Genomic DNA, 14,972 nt, shown 5'->3' with positions numbered 1-14,972 from the left:
TTGACGAGGCTGTATTTTTACGCGTCGTCATCTGACAGCTGTCAAACGACGACGCGTAAATGACAGGTTGTCTGCAGAGTACGTCGGCAAACCCATTCAAATGAATGGGCAGATGTTTGCCGACGTATTGTAGCCCTATTTTCAGACGTAAAACGAGGCATAATACGCCTTGTTTACGTCTGAAAATAGGTCGTGTGAACCCAGTAGAATCCCCAGTGCAAAAATATTATTTTATGGGGTTTATTTTAATAGTTAAAATTTGGACGTTGAAATGACTCACTACATATGAAAATACTTGACAGTATATTTCACTAAATCAAATGATAAAAGGAAAAGGGAAATGAATGATTGAAATCTCTCATCAGAGTCATAGGTTGATATAGTAAATGATCAGACATAGGTTTCTCCAGATTTTTGTCACTTTTCCGTCATTGAACTTTTTTCCAGGTTAGAATCATTGTTCACTGAAAAAAAAAAATCTATTAGGGGCATAACTATAGGGTCATAGAGATTTAATTCACTCCTAAGCCCTAAGGTCTGAAGGGATCCACCAGCTACTTTACCGAATAAGGGAATACCAGTGTTTATTATCACTGCCCTGTGTCCACTTTTTTTAGTACTGTGTTTTCATTATTAGCCCCTACTGTGACATCACTGTGACCATTAGCTGTGACTTCACGTTGTTTATTACCCCCTGCTCTGTGACAATATCCCTGTTCTGTGACTTCACTGTGGGCAGTATTCCCATACTTTGTGCATCATAGTGTGCTAATACTTCACAGTGCTTATTATCCACATACTGTGATGTCACTGTGTTTGTCATTTCTGTTTGTAACATAACTTTGTATATCATCCTTGTATATTGATACACAGTGACCATGATCACAGTGTCCTTCTTCCCTGTACTGACATCACTGTCTGTGACTATTATTCCTGTGCTGTTACTTTACTTGTATTATTACCCTGTGCTGTGACATCACTGTCTTTATTGTCGTGTGCATAAGTATTACTGTTTAAAATCCCTGTATTGTAAGGCACTGTAATGTCTCTGTATTTATTTATTCCTCCACTAAATTTTTAGAGTGTTTATATAATTGTTTTCATTATCCAGGTTTAGTGATACAACCATAAAAATAATTTCTGTGCTGTGGCTAATCACTGATTACTTTTTCAGGGGCATAATACTATGAGCTGTGTAGCCAGTGTATTCCTCTGTATGCCTCAGAATCATTTTCTTTATGAGCAAGAGTGAAACGTTTCAGCGCCTTCCCCTGGAGCCTTTCTCAAGCCTTGAGAAAGGCTCCAGTGGAAGGAGCTGAAGCGTTGCACATGGGGCAATAAAGTACCCCTGCCTGTTCTTTGCATTGTATATCATTGGGATCCTGGTCTGTTCCCTTTGGCTTGCACCCACACTATACCGGTGCTGCTGGATTTGTTTGTTCATCTATCTATCTATCTATCTATCTATCTATCTATCTATCTATCTATCTATCTATCTATCTATCTATCTATCTATCTATATATATATATATATATATATATATACGTACATATACACAGACTGTTCAGCCATACTATTAAAGCCACCTTCCTCATTATTGTTTTGGTCCCCCTCGTGCAACAAGAACCGCTCCAAGGGATGGATTCCACACAACCTCTGGAGTTGTCCTCTGGTATCTAGCAGCAAGACGTTAGCAGCAAGTCCTTTAAGTCTAGTAAGTTGCGGGTGTTTCCTCCATGGATCAAACGTATTTTTCGAGCATGTCCCACATAGACTCAAACAGATTGAGTTCTGGGGAATTTGGAGTCAACACCTTAACCTTTGTCATGTTTCTCAAACCGTTCCTGGACAATTTTTGCAGTTTAGCAGGACACATTTTCCTTCTGAGGCCTCTGCCATTAGGAAATTTCTGTAAATAGGTGTACTTGGTTTGCAACAATGTTTAAGTAGGTGTTATGTGTCAATGTAGCATCCATATGAATGCCAGGACCCAAGGTTTCCGAGCAAAACAATGTCCAGAGCATCACACTGCATCCGCTGGCTTCCCTTTGACTCATAGTGCATCCTGCCAACATATTTTCCCCAGGTAAGTGACGCACACGCACATGGCATTCCACACGCTGTAAAAAAAAACGTGATTCATCAGACCAGGCTACCGTCTTCCATTGCTCTATAGTCCAGTTCTGATGCTCACGTCCCCATTGTTGGGGCTTTCAGCAGAAAACAGGTGTTAGCATGGGAACTCTGACCGGTCTGTGGCTACGCAGCCCCAAACGCAGTCCCAAGCTGCGATGCACTGTGCACTCTAACAGAATTCATTTTTTCATCTGTGGAATCGGACCAGATGGACTAGCCTTCACTCTCTATGTGCATCAATATGCCTTGGGCTCCATAACCCTGTCACCAGTTCACCGGTTGTCCTTCCTTGGACTACTCTTGGTAGGTACTAATCACTGCATAACAGGAACACTCTATTAGACCTGCCGTTTTGAAGATGCTATGACCCAGTCTAGCCATCACTCGGATCCTTACGCTTGGCCATATTTCCTGCTTACAATTCACTAACTTCAAGAACTGACTGTTCACTTGCTGCCTAATACACCGTGTTCCAAATTATTATGCACATTGGATTTAAGTGTCATAAACATTTAATTATTAGTTTTTCAATTAAACTCATGGATGGTATTGTGTCTTAGGGCTCTTTGGATCATTGTAATCAATCTCAGACACCAGTGATAATAAGTTTGCCAGGTGTGCCCAATCAAAGGAAAACTACTTAAGAAGGACGTTCAACATTATTAAGCAGGCCACAGGTTTCAAGCAATATGGGAAAGAAAAAGGATCTCTCTGCTGCCGAAAAGCGTGAAATAGTGCAATACCTTGGACAAGGTATGAAAACATTGGATATTTCAAGAAAACTTAAGCGTAATCATCGTACTGTGAAAAGATTTGTGGCTGATTCAGAGCACAGACGGGTTCGTTCAGATAAAGGCATAATGAGGAAGGTTTCTGCCAAACAAATTAATAGGATTAGGAGAGCAGCTGCTAAAATGCCATTGCAAAGCAGCAAACGGGTATTTGAAGCCGCTGGTGCCTCTGGAGTCCCGCGAACCTCAAGGTGCAGGATCCTCCAGAGGTTTGCAAGTGTGCATAAAGCTATTATTCGGCCACCCCTAAACAATGCTCACAAGCAGAAACGGTTGCAGTAGGCTCAGAAATACATGAAGACTAATTTTCAAACCGTGTTGTTTACTGATGAGTGACATGCAACCCTGGATGGTCCAGATGGATGGAGTAGTGGATGGTTGGGGAATGGCCACCATGTCCCAACAAGGCTGTGACGTCAGCAAGGAGGTGGCGGAGTCATGTTTTGGGCTGGAATCATGGGGAGAGAGCTAGTAGGCCCCTTTAGGGTCCCTGATGGTGTGAAAATGACCTCTGCAAAGTACATAGAGTTTATGACTGACCACTTTCTTCCGTGGTACAAAAAGAAGAACCATGCCTTCCGTAGCAAAATGACCATCTCATGCTGCAAAGAATACCTCTGTGTCATTGGCTGCTATGGGCATAAAAGGAGAGAAACTCATGGTGTGGCCCCCATCTTCCCCTGACCTCAACCCTATTGAGAACATTTGGAGCATCCTCAAGCAAAATATCTATGAGGGTGGGAGGCAGTTCACATCAAAACAGAAGCTCTGGGAGGATATTCTGACATCCTGCAAAGATATTCAAGCAGAAACTGTCCAAATACTAACAAATTCAATGGATGCAAGAATTGTGAAGGTGATATCAAAGAAGCGGTCCTATGTAAACATGTAAATTGGCCTGCTAAGTTTTTTTTGATTGAAAGAGCTTTTGATTTCTGTAAATATGTCCTCCTGATCCTGCAAATTCAACAAATTACCATTTTAGTTCTCTTTACAACCCTTAAAAAGTTTTGATCTCTGTTGTGCATAATAATTTGAAACAGTGCATTTTGAGTTTTTTACTTCTAAAAAAAATCTGTTATCATTAGGAGATTTGTTCAATAAAATTTGCATTATACTCCAACGGTTGATGGCTTGAAGATTATGCTTGCTGTCAGTGAGTAGCTGACAGCTCTAATACACTGCACTACGCATGTAGTGCAGTGTATTAGAATAGCGATCAGGGCCTCCTGCCCTCAAGTCCCCTAGTGGGACAAAGTAATACAGTAAAAAAAATGTTAAAAAAAGATGTGTAAAAATAAGAAAATAAAAGTTTTAAAAGTATTAAAAGTAAAAATCCCCCTTTTTACCTTATCAGTCATTTATTATTAATAAAAATATATAAACAAACAAATAAACTATACATAATTGGTATCGTCGCGTCCGTAACGGCCTGAACTACAAAATTATTTCGTTATTTATCCCGCACGGTGAACGCCGTAAAAGAAAATAATAATAAACCGTACCACAATCACAATTGTTTGGTCACTTCACCTCCCAAAAAATGGAATAAAAAGAGATCAAAAAGTCGCATGTACCGAAAAATGGTGCTGATCGAAACTACAGTTCGTTACGCAAAAAATAAGTCCTCGCACGGCTTTATTGATTGAAAAATAAAAAAGTTCTGGCTCTTAGAATAAGGTAACACAAAAAGTAAATGATTTTTTACCAAACGTATTTTATTGTGCAAACGCCATAAGACATTAAAAAAAACTATAAGCATCTGGTATCGCCGTAATCGTATCGCCCCGCAGAATAAAGTCAATGTGTCATTTATAGCGCACGGTGAACGCTGTAAAAAAAATAGAATAAAAAAACAATAGTAGAATTGCTGTTTTTTAGTCACCACGCCACTTAAAAATAGAATAAAAACTGATCAAAAAGCCGCATGCACCCCAAGAAAACTACAATGGATTCCTCAATGGGTCTAGTTTCCAAATTGGGGTCACTTTTGGGGTGTTTCCAATGTTTTGGCAACACAAGACCTCTTCAAACCGGACATGGTGCCTAATAAAAAAGAGGCCTCAAAATCCACTAGGTGCTCCTTTGCTTCGGAGGCCGGTGCTTCAGTCCATTACCGCACTAGGGCCAAATGTGGGATATTTCTCAAAACTGCAGAATCTGGGCAATAAGTATTGAGTTGCGTTTCTCTGATAAATCCAATAGTGTTGTAAAAAAAAATGGAATAAAGAGGATTTTCTGACAAAAAAAAATTTAAACTTCACCTCTAATTTGCTCTAAATTTCTGTGAAACACCTAAAGGGTTCATAAACTTTCTACATGCTGTTGTGAATACTTTGAGGGGTCCAGTTTCTAAAATGGGGTGTTTGATAGGGGTTTCTAATATATGGGCCCCTCAAAGCAACTTCAGAACTGAACTGGAACCTAAAAAAATAAATAAATGAGGCAATACTTCGCTTCTTACATTATACTGATAATGAGCCGTGTCCAGCCCGAGATGACCTCAGTTTTGACCGTTTGTATAAACGGAGACCCCTATTAGACCGTTTCAGTGCCCGATTTTCCCAAGCATACACCCCCGAGAAGTGTATTTCTATTGATGAGTCCTTGGTACATTTTAAAGGGAGGGTTCAATTCCGCGAGTACCTGCCGGGTAAGAGGGCAAGGTATGGCGTGAAGATGTCTAAGCTGTGCGAGAGTGCATCAGGGTATACATACAGGTTTAGGATATATGAAGGAAAGGCCACCCCCAAACCAGACTGCATCCTGGACTACAATAGGTACATGGGAGGGATGGACTTGTCAGATCAAATCCTGAAGCCCTACAGCGCCATGCGGTGTGGTATAAGAAGCTGGCCGGGCACATCATACAGATGGAATTGTACAATGCGTACGTGCTATGTCGATGTGCAGGCCAGACGGGAACTTTCCTGGAATTTCAAGAGGTGATTATCAAGAACCTAATCTTTAGGGACCAAGAAGGGGGGGCACCCAGTACTTCTGGAAGCGGGGCCACACGCATCGTACCAGGGCGGCAACACTTTCCAGGAGAAGTTCCCCAAACTGGCAAGAAGGGAAAAAGTCAAAAGAGGTGCAAAGTCTGCTATAAGGGACGACACAATATATCAATGTGACACGTGTCCCGAATAACCAGAGCTCTGTATGAAAGAGTGTTTTAAAATTTATCATACATCCCTTGGTTTATAATTTACCCCAATTTTACTTACCCTGATGTACTCCGCACAGCTTATCCCCCCTCGTCTTTCATCTCTGGGCCCTGCTGTGTGCCCAGGCAGCTGATAACAGCCACATGTAGGGTATTGCCATACCCAGAAGAACCCACATTACAGTTTATGGGGTGTAGGTCTCCGGTCAAAATGCTCACTACACCTCTAGATGAATGCCTTAAGGGTGTAGTTTTTAAAATGGGGTCACTTCTTGTGGGTTTCAACTGTACTGGTACCTCAGGGGCTTCTGCATACATGACTTAGCACCAGAAAATCCCCAGTAGGCCAAATGGTGGTCCTTTCCTTCTGAGCCCTCCCATGGGCCCAAACGGCAGTTTATCACCACAAATGGGGTATTGCGGCACTCAGAACAAATTGCACAACAGAATGGGGTATTTTGTTTCATGTGAAAATAAGACATTTTCAGCCAAAACTACATATTTCAAAAAAATAATTTTGTTTTCATTCCCAGCCCAATTCAAATAAGTTCTGTGAAAAAACTATGGAGTCAAAATGGTCACAACACCCATAAATGAATTCCTTGAGGGGTGTAGTTTCCAAAATGGGGTCACTTCTGGTGGGTTTCCATTGCTTTGATACCTCTGGGGCTCTGCAAATGCGACATGGCACCCGAAAACCAATCCAGCAAAATCTGGACTCCAAAGAACAAATAGCGCTCCTTTGCTTCTGAGCCCTCCCATGGACCCAAACAGCAGTTTATCACCACAAATGGGGTATTGCCGCACTAAGGACAAATTGGGCAACAAAATGGGGTATTTTGTTCCCTGTGAAAATGAGAAATTTTGATCACAAATGACATTTTATTGGAAAAAATGAATTTTTTTTCATTTCACAGCCCAATTCAAATATGTGCTGTGAAAAAACTGTGCGGTTAAAATGGTAACAACAACCATAAATGAATTCCTTGAGGGGTGTAGTTTCCAAAATGGGGTCACTATTGGGGGATTCCTACTGTTTTGGCACCTCAACACCTCTTCAAACCTGGCATGCTGCCTAAAATATATTCTAATAAAAAAGAGGACTCAAAATGCACTAGGTGCTTCTTTGCTTCTAGGGCTTGTGTTTTATTCCACGAGCGCAGTAGGGCCACATGTGGGACATTTCTAAAAACTGCAGAATCTGGACAATACATATTTAGTAGTGTTTCTCTGGTAAAACTTTCTGTGTTACAGAAAAAAAATGAATAAAATTGAAATTCAGCAAGAAAAATGAAATTTGCAAATTTCACCTCCACTTTGCTTTAATTCCTGTGAAATGCCTGAAGGGTTAAAAAACTTTCTAAATGCTGTTTTGAATACTTTGAGGGGTCCAGTTTTTAAAATGGGGTGTTTTATCAGGGTTTCTAATACATAGGCCCCTCAAAACCACTTCAGAACTCAAGAGGTGTGTGTGTGTGTGTGTGTGTCTGTCTGTGTGTGTGTATATTAATATATATATATATATATATATATATATATATATATATATATATATATATATATATATATATAGAGAGAGAGAGAGATAGAGAAACAAATGGATCCGGCAGCACCGGCAAACAGTGGGTGCAATTCCTCAGGAACAGACCATGTTTCAAACTCAGTAGTATTCAAAAAATAGGCAGCACTCCGCAGTAAATGTGAAAAAAAGGGTACTTTTATTGCCCCCTTTGCACAGGGGGCAATAAAAGTACCCTTTTTTCACATTTACTGCGGAGTGCTGCCTATTTTTTGAATACTATATATATATATATATATATATATATATATATATTCCTTGGAATAATATTCTTTGATATTTTGACAGGATTCATAAGTAGTTACCTCACTGAAAAGATTTGAATAGATTTGTAGTAACGAGGTTTCCTACTGAATTTTCTCAGTGTGAAACTTTTATAAGCTAACTATAGTGTTGTCTATCTAAACGAAAGCTTTTGGCAGCTATTTGAGGAATATTCTCGTTTTAGGCAAAGCTGTATTAATGATACTTGCATAAATGTCAGCAGGTAATATAGCGTATATGGAATGTTTATTTTATATCCACTTCTCAAACCACTTATTATTAGAGGAAAATAACCATAGTGCACAATACCCAGCAGGGTGCCCTCTAAGGACTTCAGTTTTGCGTTCTCTGTATTAAATGCCACAGTCTGTACTGTATACAGTTAGGTACAGAATTATTTGGACAGCATGAACCTAAGATCAACCTGTACCAGAATGATGGGAGAAAGAAAGTACGGAGAAGGCTTGGAACGGCTCATGATCCAAAGCACACCACATCCTCTGTAAAACATGGTGGAGGCTGTGTGATGGCATGGGCATGCATGGCTGCCAAAGGTACTGGGTCACTAGTGTTTATTGATGATGTGACTGAAGACAGAAGCAGCCGGATGAATTCTGAAGTATTCAGGGATATACTTTCTGCTCAGATTCAACCAAATACAGCAAGGTTGATTGGACTTCGCTTCAAAGTGCAGATGGACAATGACCCAAAACGTACTGCGAAAGTAACACAGGAGTTTTTTATGGCAAAGAAGTGGAATATTCTGCAATGGCCAAGTCAATCACCAGATCTCAACCGGATTGAGCATGTATTTCACTTGCTTAAGACAAAACTTAAGGCAGAAAGTCCCACAAACAAGCAACAACTATAGACCGCTGCAGTAAAGGCCTGGCAAAGCACCACAAAGGAGGAAACCCAGCGTTTGGTGATGTCCATGGGTTTCAGACTTCAGGCAGTCATTGCCTGCAAAGGATTCTCTACAAAGTATTAGAAGAATACATTTTATTTATGGTAATGTTAATTTTTCCAATTACTTTTGAGCCCCTGAAATGAGGAGGCTGTGTAGAAAAATGGTTGTAACTCCTAAACGTTTCACAGGATATTTTTGTCCAACCCCTTGAATTAAACCTGAAAGTCTACACTTCAATTGCATTGCAGTTGCTTCATTTCAAATCCAATGTGGTGGCATGCAGAGCCCAAATCATGAAGATTGTGTCACTGTCCAAATAATTCTGGACTAACTGTAACTGCTGGGAAGAATATATAATTTCTAATTGTGAAAATTGTATTTATGTCAAGAAGTATGAACAGAGGATTTATTTTAGCTTTGCTTACTAAGTGATTTTTAAAGTACAAAATATAGAAGTGCTACATCTTATCCATAGAAAATAATGCCCTTTTCACACTGCGTAATGGTCTCCTATTTAACATATATGCCAGGAAAATATTGAAACATATATGTTAAACGGAGACTGGGATGGGTGACATACAGTGAAATCTGTCATTCATAGGCTTTTATGGCACCCATTAAACATATAAGTTTTTTTTACTGAATGACTCGAGATAGAATAGCGTAGTTGACTATGCTATTCTATCCAACAACAAAAATGGTATACTGAAAGGATACCGCCTGACAAAGTACATTCTTTTGGCCTTTATTGGTATAATGGAGCACAATGGACACCTTTAACGTAGAGCTAAAACGCAGTGTGAAAGGGACATTAGTAAAGAAATGGAGAATCAGCAGCACCCGTTCAGGAGGAATAATCAGTTTTTTTTAAGATTTTGCCTTTGCTTGAGAGGCCCCAAAAAGGCAATAATGGCAAAACCATCCAGCAAGAATTGTTATTTAGATTTATTTATGTCATTTCTAGGTGCATGTATAATAGTAGTAGTCAGGGCCGGCTCCAGGTTTATGTGGGCCCTTTGTGCGACACAGACTTAGTGGGCCCCTTTGCGGGGGAACTCACGGTGGCAGTAAAATGTCAAAAATCGTCACTTTGTGCCCCCATATAGATGTTGGGCCCTGTTTATGCCCCCATATAGAAGTTAGGCCCCCAGTTTGTACCCCATAAATTGAGTGTCCTCTGTAGATAGTGCCACACAGTCCCCTCTCTGAGGTAGTGCCACACAGCCCCCTCCTCCCAGATAGTGCCACACAGCCCCTGACATCACGGTCTATATATGGACAGTTTTGTCAGGGGCAACTCCAGAGCCATAGTCCTGGGCAGAGCACTACTAGCACTCTGCCTGGGAGTGACGTAGCTAAAGGCTCATGGGTCCTGGTGCAAGAATTCAGCTTAGGTCCCCCTACCCCTCCCCAACACCAACAGGCCCCTGCACACGCCTATGCCCAGCTGCCTTGCCTGACAGACCCCATGAATTCCCCCATAGCTGCCCCCACAGTATAATGACCCCCCATAGCTGCCCCACACACAATATAATGTCCCCATAGATGCCCCCACACACAGTATAATGCCCCCATAGCTGACCACCACAGTATAATACTCCCCATAGCTGCCCCCTCACCGCATAATGCCCTCCATAGCTGACTACCACGGAATAATTCCCACCATAGCTGCCCCCCACAGAGTATAATGCCCCCCATAGCTGACCCACACAGTATAATACCCCCCGTAGCTGCCCCACACAGTATAATGCCCCATAGCTGCCCCCACAGTATAATGACCCCATAGTTGCCCCATACAGTATAATGCCCCACATAGCTGCCCCATACAGTATATTGCCCCTATATAGTATAATGCCCCCCATAGCTGCCCCATACAGTATAATTCTCTCCCATAGCTGCCAGAAAGATGCCAGAAAGACTGTCTCATGCACCCCAAAATAGTACCAATAGAAACTACAGCTTGCTCCATAAAAAATAAGCCCCTATACCGCCCTATTGACGGAAAAAGTTATGGCTCTCAGAATATGACAAAACTCAAATTTTATTTTTAACAATCTGTTTTGTTCCTTGTAAAAGTTGTAAAACATAAAAAAAAACTATATAAATGTGATATCACGTAATTGTATTAACCTGGAGAATAAAGTTAACATGCCGTTTTTACCGCACGGCGAATGTCGTAAAAACATACACCCCCCCCTAAAAAGATTGAGGAATCGCTGTTTTTTTCCTATTCCACAACACAAATATTATTTCCCACTACATTGCATGGTACAATAATTGGAACCATGAAAATCTACAACTTATCCTGCAAAAAACCTCTTACGGCAATATTGATGGAAAAATCTAAAAAGTTATGGCGTTTGGAAGGTGAGGAGGAAAAAACTAAAGTAAAAATTAAAAAAATGGCTGCGGCGGGGAGGTGTTAAAATCCGTGCGCAAATCCAGATGGAAAATCCACAGCATTTCTGACCCGTGTGAATTCACCCTTACCCTCACTATAAAAAGAAGTTCTTGCTCGAGAGGATCATTGATGTCTGTTACATTGCTTGGCAGTCTAGAAAAAACAAGTCCCTGGTTTTTGTGAGTGTTTCTTCTGATACTTAAAATTTATTCTTACTAACACATATTCTCGGGTTAACAGGCTTCCTATGTAATTAATAATTAACCATTAATAGCTTGTTGGTGACGCTGCTGTGAGCCTCTGTGTTGTGCCCCTTTCATTTGGAAACACAGTGGGGAACAGCATATACACTTTCCCATATATGGTACTCAACAGTTCTCCAAATATGTATCTTTAGGTATTCTGCTCGCTCTATTCTTCTTGCATTTATTCAAACACTAGATTTCGGCTGGTTGCAAATATATCGTTGTTCCCCGCCAGTTATTTTATGCCTGAGCTGGAGACAACTAGTGACAAAATTATACTCTTTGTGCGCTGGATTGGCATCCAATCCCGGACAGAAATACCCTTCATGTCATTCATTTTCCTTCCAGCGTTTTTGAACTATGCTAGAGGGAATCATGAAGGGAAGGCTGGACATATGTTAAAGTGGTCTAAGTCATCGGGTCCAAATTACTGTGAGACAATCCAAATACAGCCCATTGTAGGGTTATTATTCTTTGAAGCACAGAAGTAAATGCCAAAATACTGTCCTTAGTCTGAATGTCTGTGTTTGGATCAAATTCAAGTTATGAGAAATCGCTAATGACATATTCATGAAGAGTTAGCACTCGGTTCTAATGAATGTGGGCTACGTGTTCTATTACTGTACTTGTGAAGATTTATTATTGGAGTAGGGAGAATATATTCACTATCTTTCATTACAATTTATGGGTCAAAATGATTAGGCAATGCAGCATATGCTGCAAGTAAAAACAAAATTAGCCAAAATAACATCTGTCGTGGTAATATGTTTTCTTAAATAAGGGAAGATAAAGAGATGCAAGTATTTTATAATCTGGAAGAAAAGAAGATCTCAGAGCCGACTGTTGCCATTGCATCCGAATTGGAGTTTATTAGATAAGAAGAAATGCAGATCTGCAGTGGAAATGGAGATTAAATCTGTCACTTTTTATGTGTTTTTGCGGAAGTTAAGACACCTCTACAGCATTGAATGAAATTCTTAGGATTAGAATCATTAATCAAATACTTATGAGGTAGAGAGAAATTGGTGAGAGAGAAATTAAACAGGGAGGAATGTGCAGGATGGAATCTTTCTCAGTACTGAAAGAATAGAATTTATCTGAAGTTTAGCAACTGACTGAAAACATGTCAATGTGAAACAGCAACGAGCCGCTCACTGTGAGAGCTATTGATTTAACTTAATAAAGCGAGCTCGGCTTAGACGTGGGTTTTGAAGATTACTCATGATCTGTTTGTCAAGGTGATCCAATTGATCATGCAGATACTGATTCATGTAGAGGAGCTGTGTTTCTTATGCTATTATTTTGGATTGCAGTACTATTTTCACCTATACTGTACACATAAAACAGTAAAAGTAAATAAAATAAAATGCGTGCCTTATATAGAAACAATTAGATAGATTAACACATTTTTATGCTGATTGATATGTTTCAATAAACTACAGGAATAGTTCTCTTTCTTTTGTTTTATAGAATGGTATTTTGCTACATTCAAGTGAATAGCAATATGTTATTTCTTTGCAATTATTACAGAATAAATTTATTTTGCATTTAAAATAGTGCAATTCTCTTCATGTGACAGGCATTCGACAGAATAAACTAAAGCTGAAAAAATAATTTTGTACAATATTGGCAGCTGTCAAACTTTAGTGCAGTCATTGGACTTGGCAATGCATGATGTCAACTGTCAGATATTTCCCACCAGCTTCTGCTGACCATAGATGCACAGCAATATTTTTCATATAGCACAAGCCTTGGGATATCTTTCACAATGTTTCTGAGAGGGTCCTGTGTAAGAACAGTATATGGTTTCCTTGTTCTCACGTAGCTTATCATAAAGCATCCCCTTTATGTCTCTCACCAGTAATTGTGAGCTATGAAAAACGCGTGTTACAAATATAATGAATAGAAAAAACGCCACCAAAAACACTTGTAAAAAAAAGCAATGAAAAATGCTTGCGTTTATTGCAAGCAAAATAAAAGCAGAAAATAAATTGCGTGCAAAGGAGTCCTTAAGGTACTATCACACATACAATTTTTATGCAGTTTCTTAGGCCCTATTCACACCACATGGATTCTCAACCGTGTGACGGACGTCTTTTGAACGGCCGTCACACGCCCGCATTAGGAACAATAGACCATCAGCCATTGTGGCCGGGGATTCCGCTTCAGGAGAAGTCCCTGACGTTACTGTCCATATATGGACTGTGACGTTAGGGACTTCTAAAGGAGCTGAATCACCAGCCACAGCGTTGGCCACTGTGGCCAGGGATTCCACTTCACGTCCCTGACGTCACTGTTCATATAAGGACAGTGAAGTCAGGAACTTCTCCTGGACCGGAATCACCTGCCTTTGTGCCGGCGATTCCGCTTTAGGATTAGTGGACCACTCCAGGAGAAGTCCCTGACATATATGGACAGTGATGCCAGGGACTTCTGCTGGAGCAGAATTCTCCTGGCCACAGCTTCAGCAAGGCTGTGGCCAAGGATTAGGATTCCGCTCCTGCAGGGTGCAAAAAAATCTCCTCCTACTCACATGCACTTCGCACTGTGAGGAGGAAAAGAGAGAGAACGAGTGGCAGAAAGCACGTCCGTCACTCAGATCACATCCAAGTGGCAGCCATGCTTTACTGACTTTACTGACTTTATAGACTTCTATGGGAGCTGTGCGGCCGGGAGAACGGCCCAAAATAGTGCATGTCCCATTTTTTGATGGCCCCGTTTACATTTATGAATGAACCTTCTGAATAACAACAAGCAAAGATCTTGAAAACCGTAAAGAATTATTGCAGAAAGTATATTGGAAAATTGTATAACTTTTAAGAATAAAAAAAAATAACATTAATTTGGTGAAATTAATAGCAATAGAGTATGATAAATTAATTTGTCAATGGTAATAACTTATTGTGACATCACTATATTTTATTAGTGGATTCCCTTTTGACTTGACGTAAAACGACTATGTTATTTTATCTTAGTGAATAATCATGTTCACAAAAAAAAGATGTTTGATCTGTGCTACGTAGATCTCTTTATATAATTGTGTTCAAAAGTGAATCTACCCTTTAATTCTGCTTTATCCTCCGATATGTAAGAAAAAAATAAATGAAATTATATTGCTTTTGAATTTTAAATATATCTGAACTATAATATTAATTGCAGCAAAAGACTTGGTCCATATAACCCTGGTGTATTTTCATGTCTATGATCTTACAATTAGCTATTACATAGACTTATTTGCATGTGTGCTGTTATTCCTTCTAACAGGAGGTGAGGTCCCCTATACTACATTAGCAACAAGAATGATGATGGGAGCATGGTGGTTGTTCGCCTTAATTGTAATTTCTTCTTACACGGCAAACCTAGCGGCCTTCCTGACAGTCTCGCGCATTGAGAGCTCTATTCAGTAAGTATTTTTCATTATCCATGTAAGGATTATTAATAGATTGTAGAAAATACCAGAATATTATAGTGTGTGGGGA

At 40.0% G+C, this 14,972-nt stretch overlaps 1 protein-coding gene across 1 annotated transcript in view; it reads left to right on the top strand.

Moving 5' to 3' along the window:
- Positions 1–14,972, top strand: part of GRID2 (glutamate ionotropic receptor delta type subunit 2) — a 1,233,941-nt gene that overhangs the window by 993,447 nt on the left and 225,522 nt on the right. The window contains exon 12 of the mRNA XM_075860662.1: positions 14,758–14,896. Within this exon, the coding sequence (XP_075716777.1) occupies positions 14,758–14,896 (139 nt within the window). The remainder of the gene's footprint in view (positions 1–14,757; positions 14,897–14,972) is intronic.

This window comes from Rhinoderma darwinii, chromosome 1, assembly GCF_050947455.1.
Source record: "Rhinoderma darwinii isolate aRhiDar2 chromosome 1, aRhiDar2.hap1, whole genome shotgun sequence".
In the NCBI taxonomy this organism is placed as follows: domain Eukaryota; kingdom Metazoa; phylum Chordata; class Amphibia; order Anura; family Rhinodermatidae; genus Rhinoderma; species Rhinoderma darwinii.
The sequence above is the reverse complement of the archived record's forward strand: the minus strand, read 5'-3'. Positions and strand labels throughout refer to the sequence as shown.